Source organism: Helianthus annuus, chromosome 14 (genome assembly GCF_002127325.2).
Source record: "Helianthus annuus cultivar XRQ/B chromosome 14, HanXRQr2.0-SUNRISE, whole genome shotgun sequence".
Classification (NCBI taxonomy): domain Eukaryota; kingdom Viridiplantae; phylum Streptophyta; class Magnoliopsida; order Asterales; family Asteraceae; genus Helianthus; species Helianthus annuus.
In genome coordinates this window covers 99,523,479-99,545,070 of record NC_035446.2, presented here as the reverse complement: position 1 = coordinate 99,545,070, position 21,592 = coordinate 99,523,479, and the positions used below count along the sequence as shown (strand labels likewise).

Genomic DNA, 21,592 nt, shown 5'->3' with positions numbered 1-21,592 from the left:
TTGCATAACGAATGACTGTTTTTATGTTAAGTCATTTTTATTTTAACTTAGTTACTTAGCATCGGTTTGCGTCCAAACCTTTGCCGTATACTTTTAACTTGGCGATCGCGCCGGATGAAGTGCTTCGCCTGCTCAATAGATTTTAATTTTCTTTTGAACTATTTAAGCCTTCTCGATCAGCGCGAGGCATGGGTCGTGGCCCGTTCGTGCACGTTTAGAATTTTTGTTCGAACTTATATGTATGCTATCTTTATGTTTATAAAGATGTAGATCGCTTTATTTACTAGTTCGGGGAAAAAACATCCCGATTACAAAGGAAATAAAAAGTTATCGGGGTAATACCCTCCCGATTTACATATTGAAATCTGGAAATACTAAAAAATGTAAATTAGCGATCTTCCTCAGTCGTAGCTGGTTGTTTACATGAAGCACTTTTTTAAGTGTACCCCATTCCATGTTCGAGGCACTGGGGTTCCATCAAGCTTCTCTAGCACATACGAACCCTTCTCACTGGCTTCCTTGACTCGGTATGGCCCTTCCCACTTTGGGGTTAGTTTGCCGGGGGTTTCGGTGCGACTTGCGTCGTTGTTTCGGAGCACATAATCTCCGACTTTGAACTTGTAAATTTTAGCCCGAGCATTGTAATACTTTTCGATTTTTTTCTTATACCGAGCCTCTTTGATTGCCGCTATGTTTCGGCGTTCCTCCAGCAGGTCAAGGTTGGACCGGAGTTCACATTCGTTTTCTTCCCAATTCTTGCATCTCTGATTTGGGAGTCCGATTTCGGCCGGAATTACTGCTTCGGTACCGTAGGTCAAGCTGAACGGTGTCTCACCGTTGCTGGTTTTGTGCAGCGTTCGGTGTGCCCATAGGACGTTTGGCAGTTCGTCCGCCCAACCTTTTCCTTCCTGACCTAGCCTTCTTTTTATGCCGTCGACGATGCGTCGATTGATCTGCTCAACCTGCCCGTTGCCCTGAGGGTGGGCAACCGAGGAGAAGACTTGATTGATTTTTAACCTTTCACACCATCGCTTAAAGGGGTTTTCTGCAAACTGTTTTGCATTGTCGCTTATAATGTAGAGCGGTAGGCCGAATCGGCACACTATTTGCTCCCAGAAAAATCGCGTCACATTGTAGCCGGAGATGGTTGTAAACGGACGAGCTTCTACCCACTTGGTGAAATAATCCACCGCGACCAACAGATATTGTGCGCTTCCGCTCGATCTCGGAAAAGGTCCGACGATGTCAACTCCCCATTTTTGAAAAGGCCATGCGGCGGTTACTGGTATCATTTCATTTTTAGCTCGGAGACTGGTTGGTGCGTGCCTTTGGCATTCGTCACATTGCTGGAGCTCTTTTACGGCGCTTTCATGCATTCCGGGCCAATAGTACCCTGCGTTTTTTACCTTTGTTACGATCATTTTGGGTCCGGCGTGGATACCGCAGATGCCATAGTGTATTTCCCGTATGATGTAACTAGCTTGCTCCGGATCCAGACACTTTAGCAATGGTCCGAGAAAGGTCTTTCGGTACAATCCTCCTTCCTGCATCTGATACTGGAGGGAATTGATCTGAATCTTTCTTGCTTCCGCTTTGTCAGTTGGCAGAACATCGTGCACCAAATAATTAATTATCGGCGTCATCCATGTTTGTGGTGGAACTTCAACTTGCATTACTTGCGGGGCTGTGATTGACGGTGTAGCTAAAACTTCCACTCTCACTTCTTTGGCCAAGTGGCTGAATGATACCGATGCCAGTTTGCTTAATGCATCCGCTTTTTTGTTTTTGCTTCGGGGGATATGTTCGACCCTACATGCTTCGAACAAAGCCATTGCCTGCCTTACTTGCTCGAGATACTCGATCATGTTCGCTTCCCTCGCTTCGTATTCTCCATTTACCTGATTTGCTACGAGCAGCGAGTCTACATGGGCTATAACATTCTTGGCTCCGACTTTCTGTGCTAGGCGTAGGCCGGCCAGGAGGGCTTCATACTCAGCCTCGTTGTTGGAACTTTTGAATTCTAATCGGAGCGCATACGTTACATCCGTTCCGTCTGGATCGGTGAGAATTAGGCCCGCTCCTGATCCTTCGGCACTAGAAGCACCGTCGGTATATAAAGACCATGGCTTCTCCGGAGCTTTACCTGCCTTTTCAGTTTCTTTCTCTTCTAGTATTTCGACCAAAAAATCAGCTATCACCTGCCCTTTCAACGGACCTTTAGTTCGGAAGGTAACGTTGAATGCGCCCAACTCAATCGCCCATTTCGCCATTCGGCCTGAGACCTCGGGTCGTCGGAGAACGTGTTGGATTCTTTGGTCCGTTCGTACCTCGATTGGATGGGCCTGAAAATATCGGCGAAGCCTTCTTGAAGCATGGACTAGGGCCAAGGCTAATTTTTCCAGATTTGAATATCTTGTTTCGTAGTCCTTTAACGTTCGGCTTACATAATAAATGGGGATTTGTTTTCCAGTTCGGTGGGCAACTAATACCGCGCTGATGGCTCCGAACGATGCAGCTAAATATACCGTTAATACTTCGTCTTCTTCCGGTACGGTGAGGGTTGGTAGGGTGCCCAAACATTCTTTAAGTTCTTCAAAAGCTCGCGCGGCCTCTCCCGTCCATTTAAACTCCGATCTAAAGCTCTTTCTGAGAACATCCATGAATGGGAGCGATCGGTCTGCAGCTTTTGACAAAAACCGATGGAGAGCAGCCAATCGTCCATTTAAGGACTGAATTTCTTTAACTGATGTCGGGGGCTTCATTGTAAGAACAGCGTCAATTTTGTCGGGGTTGGCTCGTAAGCCTTTTGACCCGACCATGACCCCAAGAAACTTGCCTTCTTCTACCCCGAATGTACATTTTTTCGGATTCAACTTCATGTTAATGCTTCGGAGCCGAGTAAATGTTTCGAGTATATCTTTTAGCATGGCGGCCTCATCATGGCTTTTTATCACGATGTCATCGACGTACACCTCCACGTTTCGTTCGATCTGGTCCTTAAAAGCTTTGTTCATCAGACGCTGGTACGTAGCACCGGCGTTTTTCAAACCGAACGGCATCTTAGTAAAACAAAACACTCCTTCATTGGTGACGAAGGCCGTCTTATCCTCATCTTCGACCGCCATTTGTATTTGGTGATAGCCTTTGTAAGCGTCCAAGAAACATTTTAGCCTGAATGTTGCAACGGAGTCAATCTTCTCGTCGATCTCTGGGAGAGGGAAACAATCTTTCGGGCACGCATTATTTAGATCGGTGAAATCGATGCACATTCTCCATGAGTTATCTTTTTTCCGTACCATCACGGGGTTTGATACCCATGTTTGATACCGAACCTCCCGAATGATCCCCGCGTCTAGGAGGCTTTTAACATCTTTTGCTATGGCTTTAGCTCGATCCGGTGCCATGTGTCTCTTTCTTTGTGCTATTGGTTTGACTGAATCTTTTACATTTAGGTGATGTTGTGCCATCGATCTGGGGACCCCCTGCATATCAGAGTGCTGCCACGCAAAGACATCTATCGAGTTGCTTAACAATTCCCATAAAAGCTTCTTCGTTCGTTTTGGGAGCTGAGCGCCGATAGCCACTTGTTGTTCAGGGAAATCCGGATTGATCGCCCATAGCTCCGTAGGTACTTCGGACTTCTTAGAGCTTGTTTCGGCTGTATGCCTTACTTCAGCGACCAGGGAATTCGATTCCGAACAGATGGTTGCAACACCGGCTTCGGTAGGGAACTTAATAGCTCCGTGTATTGTCGAACTGATCGCTCCAAGAGCTCGTAATCCGGGGCGTCCGAGTATTATGTTATGCGAAGAATGAGTTCGAACAACAAGGAAAGTTAATGGCACCGTCCTGCTTTTGCTACCGTCTTTGAATGTGGTTGGAAGAGTAATCTGTCCTATCGGACGGACTACTTCTCCTGAGAAGCTTATCAATGGGGTAGACACTTCGATTAACTTTCTTTTTGTTTGGGGATTCAGCTGTTGGAAACACTGGATATACATGATCTCAAAGGCGCTTCCTCCATCCACGTAAATACGTCGAACCAGGTGTCCGGCGACAACCGCTGAAATTATGATCGGTCCGTCTCGAGCGTCTTCGGGATCGACCGGAGGAAAATACGTCGGCTGACGCATCCATGCTGCCATATGCTGGTTCGACCGTTTAATTCCTCTCGGTTCTGCTGACCGGATCATATTGATTCCCGGTTCGGTGTTCGGATTGTCAACTACTGTTGCTGGCTTCTTTCCATCTTTTACTTCTTTTACAAGATGTGAGAGTTTACCGGATCGAACGGCCTTTTCGATTTCTTGCTTTAGAGCCCAACATTCATCAGTTGTATGGCCTTTGTCTCGGTGATATTCACAATACTTCTTGGAGTGCTTATCTGAGGTGGGCCGTTGCTTTAATGGCGTGGGGAATCGAGTGTTTTCCGTACTGAGGATTTCGCTCGGCGATTTTGATAATTCAGAGAAACTATTGAATCGTACGTTTCCTGTCCGGAAACTGCCTCGATCGGATTTTTGATACGGACCACGGTTTCTGTTCCAGTTATTGCTCCTATCTTTTGGTGGCGATGCGTTCCGTCTCCATGACGTGGTTCGGGCTTTGGAGCTCCTGGCAGTCGCTTCGTTCGGTTGGCCGCAAGCACTCTTCCCTCGAACAAAAGCTCGAGCCCGTTCCATGAGTGTCTCCATGGTCTTTGGGAGATCTTCGTGAAGTTTTTCCACCAATTGATTGTTCCGTACACCATGACAAAAACCCGATGCTCGGAGCTGATCTACTGCTCCACTTATCTGCATACTTTCTCGGTTGAAACGGTCTATAAAATCTTCTACGGACTCTCCGTCGCGGCGCTTGATGTGGTGTACCTCAGTAATATCTTTTTTGCAGCGACGCTGCTGACAAAAGTTTTGCAAGAATATACGTCGGAAGTCCTCGAAGTGATCGATCGACCCCTCTGGCAACCCATCGAACCAAACTCTGGCCGATCCGGTGAGAGTTTGGGCGAACATAAGACACCAAGCCGGCATTGGCCATTGCTCGACCTTAGCCGCTCCGGCAAACGCGAACATGTGGTCGTCCGGGTCGGACGTACCATCGTAAAATTTTAATGTGGGGGGCATCTTCAGCTTAGCTGGGAGTGGAGCATTGACAATCCGCAGCGTGAACTTCGACTGCGACGTCATAGACGTGGGATGATATGGCATGAGTAGCTCTTGGTCTTGGGTGTTTAAACCCAGAGATCCCTGGAGAAACAGGTCGTTTAGACCGTTATTCATCGGAGCACTTGTTACGGATGAGAATTGTGTAACATGTGGTATAGAAGTGGAGATCATAGAACTTACCAGAGATCCAGAAGCAAAAGGACCAATGGAGACAGGGTTTCCCCCTGAGTAGGCACTGGTAAACAAGTTTGTTCGGAGACTTTGCAGCATCTCATCTCTCTGCTGTTGCTGCTGTAACTGTCGCAACAGATCAGCGTTCCTTAAGAGGAACGCGTTGTCGAAACTCGGTAGTGGCGTGACAACTGGAGCGGTAACGGACAGTGTGGTGACAGAACTTCCACCCACAACATTTGCAGCTGGAGGAGCCAATGTGGAGCCTATCGAGGCTGCTGAAGCGATAACTGCTGCTGGAGCGATTGTGGAATTAGCATTTCCTTCCCATATATCATTGTAAGATGGGAAAGGACTGGTGGAGACTACTGCTGGTAATTCTGCCATTACTTCGAAAAAATGAGAACGAAATGAATTATGTGAATTCGAGGGGATGGCGCCACTGAAGACTCAAAAACCAGTTGGTACGAACTGGCCAGAGTAGAACTTCAGATGATCCGACAAGAGACCTGCAAGATGACAAGAGACAAGCACACCGTTAGCCTCGCCACAGGGAGGGGGGCCTCTCTGTGACCAAGCTCGGGCGTGAGAATAAGTATTTGTGAGGAGGAAATAAGTCAGGGAGAGAGAGAGTAGCGATTACCCCTTGCTGGAGGCTTTGGCGGGGTATTTATAGCTTTTGGGTGTGCTGACGTGGCGAGTTAGTTAGGGTCGGACCAGTCGCTGTCATGACGGTTATGAGGTGGGGCCTAGTTAGTTATACCGGACCGTTGCAGGGTCCGGTTCGTTTCGTGGTGCAAGGCCCGGTCCGATCTGTTTGTAGCAATGATTCGGTCCGGTTAGGGACGTATCCTCATCAGCTATCAAATGAATTTAGCCATCAAACGTGGTTCGGTTGCACCAACATTACCAGCCCAAACCCTCATGTCAATGATCTTGGTAACAGCGAATGTAAACTTTTATTTTTTGAGGAAGAGGTATATATAGTCTTAGTCTTCTTGGTTAGAGGCCACATCACATTCTTCACTATTTTACCTGTATAACCATCTCCAACTCTAGGAACTTTCTTCAGTGTTGATTCAGCTGTCATATTTGGAAACCCAAACATGACTTCAATACGCAGATAATTCCAAAAATGTGAAGCTTTATCAACGTTGTTTTTGTTGTAGAATGGCGCTTCATCTAACTCACACAAGTCAACCTTAGTCCATGACTCAAAATCTGTTCAATGTTTGTAGTAGTCCACTTCTTCATTCTTTCTCATCACAATCCACAATTCCTTTTTTTGTCGGAGGGCCATGACTTTATTCCCGATCGATTTCTGACTTTGTCGTAATATCCTTTACCAATGTCAACCTCTTATCATCATGGTTATTTCCCCTCCATCATTGTTGTTTTCTCTTTCATCTCCCAAGAGCTTGTGTTTCAGATCAAACAGCAAAGCAGTTTCATAGCCCAGATTAGCCTCCAACTTCTAGATTTTCAGCTTGACTATATATTCAGCAGATCATTAATAACTAAGTCTTTAGCAACAGACCGCGGCTCTAGCTCAAACACTCTTTCTTGCAAAGCATGAACGTCTACTTGAGTTAAATCAACATGATATTTACCTTTGGCTTTTTTAGCTTTGTAAGGAGATACCAAAAACTGATTGGTATCAAAAGATGCATTAAGGCTTCTTGAGTTCTTGGTATCAAACACTCTTTCTTGCAAACATGTTTGGGTTTATTTTGTTTGTGTTCACACTAGTTCTCAAGTTCTCTCCTGCATGAACCCTACCCTATATATACTAGTAGTAAGACCCGTGTGAACACACGGGTAGGTTTAATAACGATCGAAATCAAATACTAAAAAACAGATTATAATATATCGTTTAAATTGTTTGTGTTTAGTTACATATCTTTATAAAACAATGTTAAAGACAGTATCTGTTAGGACATAAAAATTTCATTACTATGTTACGAAAAAAGAGAAAATAAATGCCATTACTTGACACCATAGACCCACTTTTCTTGGTTGCTTGTGTAAGTCATCAACTCCTCTAGAAGCAATAGCAACTCAATCCTGTTGACTCCAAATTATTAATTGCGAATATATGGAGTATATTGTACATATTTTAAGATGTGATTACTATAGCGTATAACCAAGTTACTTGCAGCAGTGACATTATTTCACATCATGAGGTAAACGCTACGTACCAAAAATCCATCAGTTTTAAAATATGAGAAAATATTCACTTGAAGTGATGGAAACTTAGTTACCTCGTGCCTTGCAAGTAGAAGATTGTCTGCTTCAGTCTCGATTTCAATCAGTTTTTCTTGTATCCAGTATCAGTATCGAAACAAAAAAATAAAAACCCATTTTAGACAACAAATCCAATCGCTCTCTCCTACCATGACAACAACATCAGGCATAAGTCATAAGTGAAGCTACAATACATTCAGAAACAAAGTATTAGCGCATATACATATTAGAGCATCTACAATTATTAGCGTATATATATATTTAGACATGTTCTAGATTTATCTCTTTCCTTATTTTGTGCTAGGGTTTGTTATTCTTTGGATCTATAAAGATGATCCTCTCCTATGTATTTTGATTCATTCAGATTCAATAAAATCTTTGGCACTTTTATGGTATCAGAGCCTCGGCTCTTTACCTAATCCCTCTTCTTTTTCTTTCAATTCCCTGCCCAGCTTCGGTTGTTAAACCCTGCAATTGCAGATCTCTGTTCTCGACCAGTACCATGACCAACGATGGCAAAACCGACGATGGTACAATTGTTCAACAATCTGCCATCAAATCCAACCTACACCCTGCATACTCGGTTACCAACATACAAAGCAAAATCTGAACCTTGGATGGCAAGAAAGTTACATACAGTGCCTGGATCAAACTTTTTCGTTTACACGCTACAGCGTATCAAGTTCTCAATCACATCGATGAGACACCCCCACCCGAACCCAAGTCTCCGGATTATCCAGCTTGGAAAGAACTCAATGCCCTTGTTCTTCAGTGGATTTATGCCACTTTATCTGATGAACTCCATCTTTTGGTCTTGGAGAACGAGTCCACTGCACGTAATGCGTGGGTTAAATTGGAAAAGAAATATTTGAGTAATAAGAAGGCTCGTGCGGGTACCTTATAAACAAAATTTTGCAACCTGACACTTTCTTCTTGTAAATCTTAGGATGATTATTGTCAACAGTTGAGGGACCTTGCTAACCAACTTGAAGATGTGGACCACCCAATCACTGAGGATCAGCTTGTTCTCCAGCTTGTACGCGGTCTCCCTGCCGAGTTTGATACGATCGCATCTTTAATCAATGCTAATAATGCAGATTGGGACTTAGCCAGGAATATGTTGAATGATGAGGTAATACGTCTTGAAGCCCGACAAAACCTTCAAACTCTATTCCGCTGCCAGAAATATTTCAAGTAGGGGTCATTATTGCAAAACTGCCTCCTAATTGGAAAGATTTCTCAAAGAGAATGATGCACAAGTCTGAGGACTACTCTTTGGATGAACTGTTGAAGCACCTCTGAATTGAGGAGGAAACGCTCAACAGGGACAAAGGAAGTAAAGTCGGATCGAGTGTGAATCATGTTGCTGGAGGATCTGGTCAAAAGGGAAAAGGGGCATCATCAAAGAATAAGAAGTTTACAGCACCAAAGAAAAAGGAATTCAATAAGTCACAACACACTAACAACCATCAACCAAAGAGGTCTGGTAAATGTCATGTTTGTGGAGAAACCGGGCATTATGCACGAGAGTGCTCTCAAAGGAAATCTGGATCTACGGTTGGTTCTACAAGTGCTATTGATGTTGAGTAAGTCACCAATCTAGTGGCCAGTGTGGGTCTTGGAGAGGTGAACATGCTTTCTCAATATACACGCATTGTGGCATGTAGAGGATGGTTTTTGGATTCTGGAGCCATTGTTCATGTTTGTGGGAATCGTGGCTCGTTTCTTACTTATGGTCCTGTTCCTCAAGGAACAGTGGTGGTATGTGCTGATGGACATCGTGTAGAAGTTCGTGGTAAAGGCACAGTGCGACTAAACTTTAAAGATGGTTAAGTGGTTACCCTTCAGGACGTGTTGCATGTTCCTGGTATAACCAAGGGTCTTGTTTCTGCTGATAAGTTCGATCGGAATGGTTACAAGCTGGTTCTCAAGAATCTCCATGTGAAGTTTTCTCTAAATGACATCTATGTGGGTCAAGCAAAGAACACGGGTGGAATATATCGTCTTGACTTAGCTGAAGATGGGATTGATGAAGAAGTAGACTCAGATGAAGGGGGCGTTTCTGTGATTGATGGGTTTGGGAATGAAAGTGATAGTGATAGTGATAGTACTAGTTTTGGTGAATGTAATGCAATTGGTTTTGAATTGAATGAAATTATGTCTTCTGATTATATCGCTTGTTCAATTTCTTTATGGCATAAACGTTTAGCTCATACAAATATTAAAAACATTGAAAAAAATACAAACTAAAGGTTTATTAAAATTAAAAGATAAAGACTTTGAAAAATGAGAAACTTGTGTGAAATCAAAATTCAAAAAGAAACCTTTTCCAAGTGTCCATAAACGCAATACATCACTACTAGAACTAATTCATTCAGATATTTGTGAACTGAATGGAGTTCTTACTCGTGGGGGTAAGAGATACTTTATCACTTTCTGCGATGACTCGAGCCGATACTTATATGTTTATTTGTTGCATTCCAAGACGAAGCTTTTGAGGCATTTAAAATATATAAGGCTGAGGTTGAAAAACAACGAGAGAAACGCATTAAAATTCTTCGCTCGGACATAGGTGGAGAATACTTTAACCGAAAGTTTGATGCATTCTGCGAAGAGGAAGGCATCATACATGAGAGAACTGCACCGTATGCTCCCCAACAAAATGGGTTGGCTGAGAGAAAGAACCGAACCTTGGTAGAAATGGTTAACTGTATGTTAAATCAATCGGGTCTACCTCGTAATATGTGGGGGGGGAAGCTTTGTTGACCGCATGTTATGTTCACAATAGGATCACTAGTCGTGTGATACCTACGAGCCCATATGAGTTGTGGAAAGAAAGAAAACCAAACCTTGAGCATTTGAGGGTTTGGGGTTGTCTTGCCTACTATCGTGTACCTGATCCAAAGACACTCAAACTGGGAGAACGAGCTTTCAAGAGTGTATTCATTGGATATGCTTCGCATAGTAAGTCTTACCGATTGTTGGATGACGAATCAGGTATAGTTGTAGAATCCAGAGATGTGGAATTCTTTGAGAACAAGTTTTCTAGAGATGATGAAAACTTATGATTACACTACAGCTTTACTTCTGGAAAAAGAATCCAACCTTCACCAATAGTTGAAGAACCAAGAAAAAGTACTAGAGTTAGAAAAGAGAAAAGTTATAGAGATGATTTCTTTTCTTACCTGGTTGAGGGAACTCAAAAGAAAGTGACGAGAGAAGTCATTTTCGCTGTAAATTTGGATGATGATCCTAAAACTTTCAACGCACCAATGTCATCAAGAGATGCTCCTTTGTGGAAGGAGGCAGTCAATGATGAAATGGATTCCATTATGGGAAATGGAACTTGGGAGTTAGCTGATCTACCCAAGGGAAAAAAACCTATTGGATCCAAATGGATTTTCAAAAGGAAGTATCATCCAGATGGATCCATCTCTGCCTATAAAGCGAGATTAGTTGCTAAAGGGTACAGGCAGAGAGAAGGGATCGACTATTTTGATACCTATGCACCTGTGGCTAGAATTAGTTCTATTAGAACTCTAATAGCGGTGTCTGCTTTGAAAGGGCTGTACATCCATCAAATGGATGTAAAGACTGCATTTCTAAATGGGTATCTAAATGAGGAGATTTATTTGGAGCAACCAGAAGGGTTTGTGATACCTGGACACGAGAACAAAGTGTGTAGACTTATTAAATCTCTATATGGTTTGAAGCAAGCTCCTAAACAGTGGCATGAGAGATTTGATACCACTGTGACTGCTTTCGGGTTTCGACACAATAGTGCTGACATATGTATTTATACTAAATGTGAACCTGGTTATACAGTCGTGATTTGTCTCTATGTTGATGATATGTTGATCATTGGCACTCACCTTGAAGGTATTTCTGAAACTAAGAAATATTTGTCCTCGAACTTTAAGATGAAAGATCTAGGAGAAGTTGATACCATTCTTGGGATCAAGGTGAAAAGAACCGAAAGTCAGATTTCTCTAAGTCAATCTCGTTACATAGAGAAAATTTTGACTAAGTTTCAATACTTAAATATTAAAGAGTTTAATACCCCGTTTGTTCCAAGTGTGAAACTTAAAGTGAACTCTAGAAGAGCACTGGCTCAACTGGAATATGCGAGTGCTATTGGAAGTATGATGTATGCAACGCATTGCACTCGTCCTGACGTTGCTTTTGCTGTAAGCAAACTGAGTCAGTATACTGTCAATCCAGGGACAGAACACTGGAAGGCAGTGGGTAGAGTACTTGGATACCTGAAAAGGACCAGTAACTTAGAACTGACATACATGTCTTCTTCCAGAATACTCGAAGGTTATTCTGATGCAAGCTGGATTGATCACACCAGTGATTCAAAATCTACAAGTGGGTGGATTTACACTCTAGCAGGAGGAGCAATTTCTTGGGCGAGCAAGAAACAGACATGTATTGCCCACTCAACTATGGAAGCTGAGTTCATAGCACTAGCTGCGGCTGGTAAGGAAGCGGAGTGGATTAGAGATCTACTTACTGACATCCGTCTGTGGGATGTTCCAATGCCGTCAATTCCCATGTATTGTGATAGTGAGGCCACACAATCTAAAGTATACAACGCAGTGTATAATGGGAGGTCAAGACACATAGGTCTTCGGCACAATTATGTGAGACAACTGCTTGAAAGTGGTACCATCAATGTTGTCTATGTCAAGACGAGTAAGAACTTGGCAGATCCGTTTACTAAACCTCTGACGAGAGATTTGGTTGTGAATACCGCGAGAGACATGGGTCTAAAACCACAATAGAATCGTTAGTGATAGAAACCCAACTTGAACTTAGTGCTCCTATTTCTCAAGTTTAATGGGTAAAAACGAAGTCACTTAACGATAGAAGTACTATCAAATTTGATAGATCTATGTGAGGTATGATAATACGTCGTTGCCGAGAACAAGGGTGAGCTTATGCTCTTAACAAAGTTTTGGAGGCATCCAAGCAACGTGGATGATGTAAAACTTCACCTATATGATCTAGGGGTGGTGCCGCCTCAAGTGAAGATTAGTGGTTTATCTTCTAGAGGGTCATGAAAATGATTTATAGCGCACGGCCATATTCGCGCTCAGTGAGAACGCAAAGTCAACTGGTGATGTGTGGGGGTAAACCGAAGGGGGCTATCAGGTTAATGGTTTAATTTCATAGGACACCATCAAATATGTCTCTTCTTGTTTATCAACATAAACTGGGTTTAATCTTCGTAACACCTAGTGACATCATCAGTCTAAGTGAAAGGAAACATTCAAACTTGGTGGGGGATTGTTGGAAATATTAAAGAGGAATATGCAAGTTGGTATGTTTCCTCCATCCCACATTGGTGGAGGGAGTGAAGTTTGAGTGGTTTATAAGGGATTTCTCCTTATGGGCCACCAAAGTGTTAAATGAGTTGAGAAGTGGATGAAGCCCACACGCGCGCCGAGCCGAGCCGAGCCGTGAGCTCGCAAGTGGGCGCGTTTGAGGCGCACTTTGCACTTCGCACGTACGCATCGTCGCGAGGAACTAAGGAGCTTTTATTTTTAGCTAAGGTCCGATTCAGGTATGTCAGATCTATGGATCGAATGAGATAAGGAGATAGAGGTGAATTCGAAACAGTGGGGGTTATCTCATTATCTCTAGTAATTCGAATTCATGTGGGATATCTCCAGCAACCGAATTTGGTTTTGGATGGTTATCCCACTCCCCGTTTTTCTCATTCTTTGGTGTGATCACAGCCTATAAATAAAAGCCCCCGGCTACCCATTCAATAAATCTAATTTTCGCAGCCTCCTCCCACCTTTCTATGCTCCAGTTTCTTCTCCAGCTTCTGCGTTTTCTGGTTTCCATTGCTGTTGGAATACCGGATAAGTTCTGCATTAAATCCTGGGAGTTTACGCTGCAGCTCACAGCAATACGAGCGCGTAAAATCCTTTAAGGACAGGAGTCATCCGTGCAGTTCAAGGATCTTCTTTCTTAATTGGCAGGTTGGTTTTAATTTTTGCGTGTTCTTTAAATTCGTCTGTTAACATGACAGTCTCCTTCTACCTTTCTTTAATCAGTTTGCTCAAGTTGGAACAAACTGGTTTGACTGATAACTCGGTAATTAATAAAGTTTATATTAATTTACTGTTTGATTGAAATATTTTCAACACCCAAAGCATCCAATAAATAGTGTCAGGCTGTTAGGCACTATTCATTTCAGCCCGTCTATTAACACATAGTAATAATAAAAATAAATATACACACATAACTACATACTACAACAAATAAAAGTTAAATAATTAAATAATCAGAAAGTCCAAACAGTCGATAGTTTGCTCGAATTGAAGGATTTATAAAACAAACTTCTCTTTGATTTTTTTTATAATACATACAAAAGATATTTGATAACAATTTCGTTTTCTTTGTAGCACACAAAGGTTGATTCGCTGTACTTGATGCAAGACTTAAACGGTAGGGGATGCATTTGTTTCCTTTTCTTCTTTAGAAAAAAAAAAGAATAACTTTAGTTTGCCTTGTCAAAGTTGCAACAAATATATCAGACAATCTGTTGAATCTTTTAAAGTTAACACATTACTTAGTTTTTATTAACATCATTAAACATTGTTCCATTCTCTGTTGGTTTTGGTTCATTAAGGTTTAATTATTGCTATAATCTTATTAGCTATTTAGCTAACTCTTTTAACATTTGGTCCAGCAGAAAAACCTAAACCAGAAATATTAGTAAATAATATTTTAAAAGCCTAAGAAACTTAAATTTTTTAAAATTATAGAATTATTAAAAATATACTTGAGTATTTAATATTCCAAACAATTTTTGAGGTCAGTTAAAAATATACTTAAGGGGTCCTAATAATCCCACACCCTAAAATCTTAATTTCACACCTTGTATACGGGCCGTATAACGTTATACGGCCTGTATAGAATAATTTAACATGACAAATATTTGGCCGTATAATGTTATATGACTCGTATAATGTTATACGGCTCGTATACATAAAGAAAATACTAGGCCTTATAACATTCTAAACTACGGGTCGTATGTATAACATTATATGAGGTTTGAGTCGTATAACATTATATGGGTCGTATAATGTTATACGGCCCGTATACATGGACAAAAACATTCCCTTGCATTTATTTTGTGCAACAATCAGTTATACGGGCCGTATACATGTAGGGGTGTGAAAATAAGATTTTAGATGTGTGGGAATAGTGAGACCCTTAAAAATTCAGGTAACAAGAATCCCAACGTGTAATTTACTAATTTAACAACATAGGGTTGCAAACAACTACACCTATAACCACCAAGGAAACCTGCAAACTCGGCATGATTAATGGTTATACATCAATGATTTTACAATCATGTATAACAAAAACCCGTGTGTGATTGAAATCACTAAATGCTTAAACAAAGAACTTGATTAAGACACTCAACAATAACGCACAATAAAATATGAAGCAAATGCTCCATTGCTATATGAAAAGAACAAACCTCATACAAGCACCCATCAAACAACTCAAACTCTATATATCTTTCTTTACATGAGAAAAATCCAACGAAAATGCAACCAATCAAACTAGCACATCAAACATTCTTGAGGTTTATTGCGATCACGAATAAAAAACCAACGATTTCCGACATGATATTAGAACGAAAATCGTATCCCATTGCTTGCTGCAAATAAGTTATATTCTTCCACTTCAACAGCATCTTTTGCACAAGCACGACCACCGCCTTCAATGGTGTCTCCTAACGCCTTTGGAGGAAGACTCCCGTCAATCTCAACTGACCCGTTAGCAAGAGCTACAGGCCCGCCAAAATGGAAAAGGGAAAACCCCGTATTATCCTTGTCCTTTCGGGTTTTGTCAACAACATTCTCATCTCTTAGCTTTTCGTCATTTTTCTCAACTTTTTGTAGACCCAGAACGTTGGCATGGTCATGAACCTTCATGTTGATACCATTGACTTGTGGAACCGGTTGGTACATTGGTGGTTGACCGTGGTTAACCAATGGTGGACCCAGCGGTTGAAGGTTACCTACACCATACTGAAGGAAATGTGAACTCCCATTCAAACCATACCCAAACGGGCTTGGGAACAAATAGGGGTTCGGATGATGCAGCGGCATTAACCCGTTGGCTGCAAGGCCCGCAACCCAAGGAACCGGACCTTGATGGTAATAACCCATAGACGGAGCTTGAAACATGGGGAAATGGATGCCTGGAGCATGCAACGGAGGTGGAATGATATTCTCTGTAACATCGTTTTTCACTTTATTTTCATTGAATTGTGCAGTTTGTGACGGTAATTCGCACGAAGACACTTTTGTTGGCATCTCGTCTTTCTCATCTTCCTTTGTATCCCGTTTTTCAGGAAACGGTGTTTCTTTAACTAACTCAGAATGCTGACTAGCATCTTCCGAATCTGATGTGGATGACGATTCGGGATTTTGGGTGTTGGAAGAAAACGAGGTACTTCCATCTCCTTCACTGAGACATGATGAACTATCGGAATTGGAATTACTACTCGTGCATAGATCTGTAGTCCCACCTATTGTATCGGCTTCGATATCTATTTTGTTATTTGATTCCTTTAAATCATTGTGCTCGTGATTTGTTGCCACTGAATTCGTCCCGTTTGACTGGTCAATAGGTTTGAATTTCACTGGTGAATCCAAAATGCTTTTCGGAGCGTATCTCTTTTGTGTTTCCATAGGTTCCCATGTTTTCTTTGCACTCGACACGTGAGTTTTAACATTTTTAACATGCTCTGTTTGATTGTTGTACTTGTTTCCACGATGATATGGCTTCGAGACATCCGTATAGTCGTTTTGTTGGTAACAACTGCAAGCCTGAGGGTCATATCTGTCATTTGACCTGTTATGAGAACAATACAATCTCTCACTGTACCTTGACCCGTTAGACCTTACATTAGCCCGGAGGTTATTGCTTCTTAGGGGCCGGTTTACTCTAAAACCATCATTATGAACCCTGGGGTCGGTTTTGCTTACCATACCCCCACTTTCAGAGACCACCGCGAACCGCCCTCTATCAGACCATTTTGACGATTGGTCCCAGAATAATTTAGGTTTCCTACGAGGATGTTTTGAGTGATCACTTGCATATGAGACATCATCGGTTATATTTTGATCTTCCTGAATATAATCTTCAGATACAGGCATAGATGACACGGTATCTTGAATATGAATATCTTCTTCTGTTTTGCATAGAGAATTTATGGTATCACTGGCATTTGACTCATCATCGATGCTCGTTGTTAGTTCCTCCTCAAGGGCGTTGCTGGAAATAGCAGGAAGTTGATTACTTTGACTATTCTCTCTTTCTTTTGACTTGTTTTTTAATCTCTCTTTCCTACGGAGTTTCTTTTCTTTTTCTTTCGCCCTTCTTCGCTCCTTCCGTTCTTCTTCTTCACGTTTTTCCTTCTCTTCTTCTTCAAGAAGTTTAAACTAAAAAAAAATAATAGAGCCTAGATTATACAATCATATTGTCACAATAATAATCTATTTTTTATAAGATGCACTTTGGACGAATGTTAGCCCATTTGACATGTTCTATTTATGATCCGTTTGACCCATTAACAATAAAAAATAACCCGAATCAACAAGTTTATAAGTAAACAAGTCAAAACTGTAATATCTACCTGTTTTTCCAAAGTAATGATATCCTTGCACGCGACAAGCACACGTTCTTCCAACAATTTTAGTGCAAGAGATACAAAAATGCTATGTGCATTTTGACGTGCAGTGCCTTCTCTGAAAGCCTTTTCAACCTATTCATAGTCAACAAAGATAAACTACATCAACTGAAACACTTCCCTAATTGCCACATGCACATTGTATATAATATATAAACCTGAAAGTTCGGTCATGTTATTGAAATAATGTCGTGGCTTATCAGAAAAACTCATAGATAGCTGAACATACCTGTTCCTTAAAAATAACAGTAGCGGCATCTAAAAGAAACTCCCGAGCAAGTTCAGGACTTTTTGCGTGTTTTTGAGGACGAGAGCACTCTCCATCAAGTTCATTCCCGTCATTGTCCATTGAATCATCATCCTGAAATCAACTTAAATCAGTTAAAAACTTATAATAATTAATAAACTTTTTCCATACATATGGCAAAAAAAAACATTTATTTTATAATACCTCTTCTTCTTCAGCCTCTTCTGCATGCTCGAAGAACCTTCTAATGCCTTCTCCTCTAGTGATTGTGACAAAACCATCACCAACAAGTAGTCTGCAATGTACACATTGTTGACCCTTCAACGCATGAGCTTTGACTGAAAGTTCATTGCAGCGTCCATCCTTTTTCCATGCCCTTAGGGTGATATAGCAGGAATTTAAACCTGTGAGGTCTAGACCATTCACTTGAGCCCGTACTTTTAAACCAACGTTTTCAAAATCTCGTATATCGGATTTTCCTTCTCCAGTTCCCACAGCCCATTCGTAGTGGTGATAAGTTCCTGCTGAGTCAGCATAGTTTCGATGCCAATCAGCCTGGATTGTATCTCGAGTTACCTGCAAGTTAAGGTAGAGTTTGTAACTTGTAAATAGTGATGTTTAATGGTGCATACATAGCAAGAAATGTGCTTATGGTTGTGATTTGTGAATAGTAATATGCTGTCAGACATACCTCATATTGGAAGCTTGTATCAGCCGCACAGAACCAACTTGTGCAGCGAGCTTCTCTTCTCGTGCGTTTTAATTCTTTCAGCTCCTTGAACTCACGAATTACGTTTTTTCTGCAGTCTCTACAAAACCTCTTGCTATCAAACCTGTAAAAAATATAGGGACCAAAGGCTTATTACACAAGTTAATAGAATGACAAACAAAAGATCTGTGGTTCTAGAAAATTGTATACTAATAACAGGAGTTCAAATTACACTAATACTTTACTTCAAATTTCATCCTCATCGTCTGTACAACCGCACAAAAAAAGGTAGAAATTGGTGTCAAGATCAACTTAAAGTAGAACAATTAAGTTCATAGATTTCACCGAAAGTTACACTCGTATCTATCTCTCCTGCTTGACATCATAAAAAAATATGAAATATCCTTATATAGTTAAACTCTCAACATATTACTCAGCTATCACATTAGAGCTTATACTAGTGCCATATTCAAAGGCATGATAGAACAAAAGCCCTGAACACAAGTGGTATTCCCATGTAGCTTCTTACATACTTGGTTTGTCAAGTATCTCATGATTTATAGATCAACAAAAATAAAGATCCAAACCATTCACATGGAAAATGCTGTTAAAAAGAAAGAAAACAAAGACACAAACACTTAATCTACAGTAATAACCCCGTTATCGTGATCTTCAACTTATTAGACGTTATGATTCGGCATTCAGTCTATGGAGCAGCGATATTTCATAGCTAGAAGCAATCAAGGAGATCCTGAGTATGGATTACCAAAAGGGCACCGTATATATAATATAGTTTATGGGTTCCTTTCCTAAACACAAATTCTAACCAAATTGTTAATGTTCAACTTCGAGCATTAAACAGCCACCCAAAACTAGAAGGTTGTTTCATAAATAGTAACGTAAGTTTACGTGTACCTTTCTAAAAAACCATACATAATTGCATGTGCATCTGATGCTCTATTTAAAGAAGAAGCACACAACTTTGGAGAAACATTGAAATATCCTTTTCTGTTGATGAAGGGATGCGTTTGCAATATTTTATGAGGTTATTCTAATGACTTGCTAACAAAGTCAATAGTAGGAACATACCTATACATTAGGCGTTCCATAAAATCCTCCTCCTTCATCTTGAGAAGAGAATGTCGCGTCTCTTCTCCAAGTGCAGACCAAAAGTCAACCAAAGTGTCAACAGAAAGTCTGGCAGTATGCAAGGCACATGTTTCGCGGCTCCCATGACTTCTACCATACCCCACCATTCCTTGACTAATCCACCCGCGACCTCCACCCCCACATGCATCAGGATAAAGTAACTCACGCTCCCGTTCTCTTGCTCTAGCACTGCCAAAGACCTGAATGAGTAAAATGTGAGACACTAAAGTACACGGTGAGAAAAAGAAATAACTATATAATTATACGGCTGACGCACATTTTGAAGGCCTTTAAGAGATTTTGAATATAAATAGCAATCGAGGAGAGTAAGTGTTCCGTCACGAGTAGTGGTGAGACCTCCCCAAGGATGTACAGATGGATCTTGAATGTCATCATCACACATGGATGTCAAGCAAGAATCTTCAATAATTCTAGTTTTTGAGGTCCTGCGTCCGTTGCAAGGAGTCTGACCAACTACTCCATCCTGCTGCAAAGACTTTCCATACATGACAATTTGCAAGAAACCTTCTAGAAGCAACCCATTGCATCTGGAGCAGTACAGATTTTTTCGAGCTTGTTCGAAAAGAGTTTGTTTATCAACTCTTAAAAGCTCCTGCCGTGCTTGTGGTGATAGCTCGCTCCAGAACTACAATACATATATAGAAATCCAATCACTAACAAGTTTCAGTTAATTATATATCTTAAACAAAAAAACTCTTCGTATTTCACCGATACAAGATCAACAGTACGAATCCAATGCATTCAACGTTTAACGCAACTTTGGATTAAGCCCGAAAGCATAACTCCTGTTCAAACATTTAACTTCTAGTAATCCAAATTCAACTGCAGGCCCAACCTACCCCCACTCTCAACCAAAAACACATGCTCTTCAACTTTACATAATATAATTCCTTAATAACCTCTACATAAAAATACATTCCGTATTTACGTTATAACACTAACACCGGTCTACTTATAAGTTATATCTAACCTCGAGACACGCCAAATACCTCTTATCTAAGCTTCCTTTTAGAGACACAACAATGACATATTGACGACATGTAACGGAATATTGCCAGACGCTACGCTTTAATAAAATGTATTTTGCAAGTCTAATTTGTAGCACTACATGTCACACTAGCATTAACTTGTTTACACCAGTAATATGTCCAAACTATTCTACACAATCAATTCTCACTCCATAACAATTGAAGCAGCTTTCAACAACAACAACAACAAACATCAAAACAATATGTAACCTAATTAATCTCACAAAGCACTCTCACAACTACGGATCCAAATAACCTAATTCTTCAATTCAGTAATAAGAAAAAAAACGAATACACATCTAAACACAACAAAATTAAATCTAACAACGAACCTTCTGGAGTTGATTGCAGCTAACGTCATCGCGATGCTTGGACCAAAATCCACTCAATGATACAGATCCATAAGACGTCGTCGTATCGCCGTCACTAAACCGACAATCCGACGCTAATTCCGGCATCGCTTTCCAATCAACCTCTCACATTCACCGATTGCGTCATCAAATTCTCCATTAAGCGATAACAGTTTTCGATTAAAATAAAAAGTTGTTCACAGATTTCGTATGAATTCAACAATCTGATCCAGAAAAAACGATAAAATTAACAATTGAAATGATAATATTTTTTATAGATCGTTGAATCGATGTTAGATTTTGATATGAATTGTTGATTGATAGATGTGTGTACCTGATGAATTTGAAGGATCTGTGAGAATTTAGAGAGCGAGAAAGAGGCGAATGGAATTTCGATGAGATTTAGTTGTGTGCGTATATATTGTTTGTATGTGGAGAGAGAAAGGCTGTGAGAGCTTGTGTGGCTTCAGCATGGGTGCACGGTAACACGGAGGAGATGCTGTTATATTTTATTTTATTTTTTTATTGGTTTATTTATTTACATTTATTATTATCAAGATCGGAGGTCATTTATTGACTATATATATTTGTCTCATCTTAATAATTCTTCAACATTAGGATTTTAAGGAAGGGGGCTGTTTGATCACCATTCAGATGCTACCTCTTAATGGTTTACAACCTCTAAATGAATAAGAGGTAATCTCAAGTCTGAATGGTTAAGAGGTAACCTCTGAATGGTAAATCATCACATGTCACATTCTTCTACCTTCTCATTGGTAAA

At 40.8% G+C, this 21,592-nt stretch overlaps 1 protein-coding gene across 1 annotated transcript; it reads right to left on the bottom strand.

Moving 5' to 3' along the window:
- Nucleotides 1-15,029: 15,029 nt before the first annotated feature.
- Nucleotides 15,030-21,305, bottom strand: LOC110908756. Its single transcript, XM_022153730.2, has 9 exons — nt 21,146-21,305; nt 20,794-21,035; nt 19,690-20,058; nt 19,353-19,612; nt 18,246-18,387; nt 17,759-18,130; nt 17,537-17,668; nt 17,254-17,382; nt 15,030-17,059 (listed from the first exon to the last, which is right to left on the bottom strand). The coding sequence occupies exons 2-9, from the start codon at nt 20,917-20,919 to the stop codon at nt 15,239-15,241; spliced, it is 3,351 nt and encodes a 1,116-aa protein (XP_022009422.1). The 5' UTR covers nt 20,920-21,035; nt 21,146-21,305; the 3' UTR covers nt 15,030-15,238.
- Between the last annotated feature and the right edge of the window lie 287 nt (nt 21,306-21,592).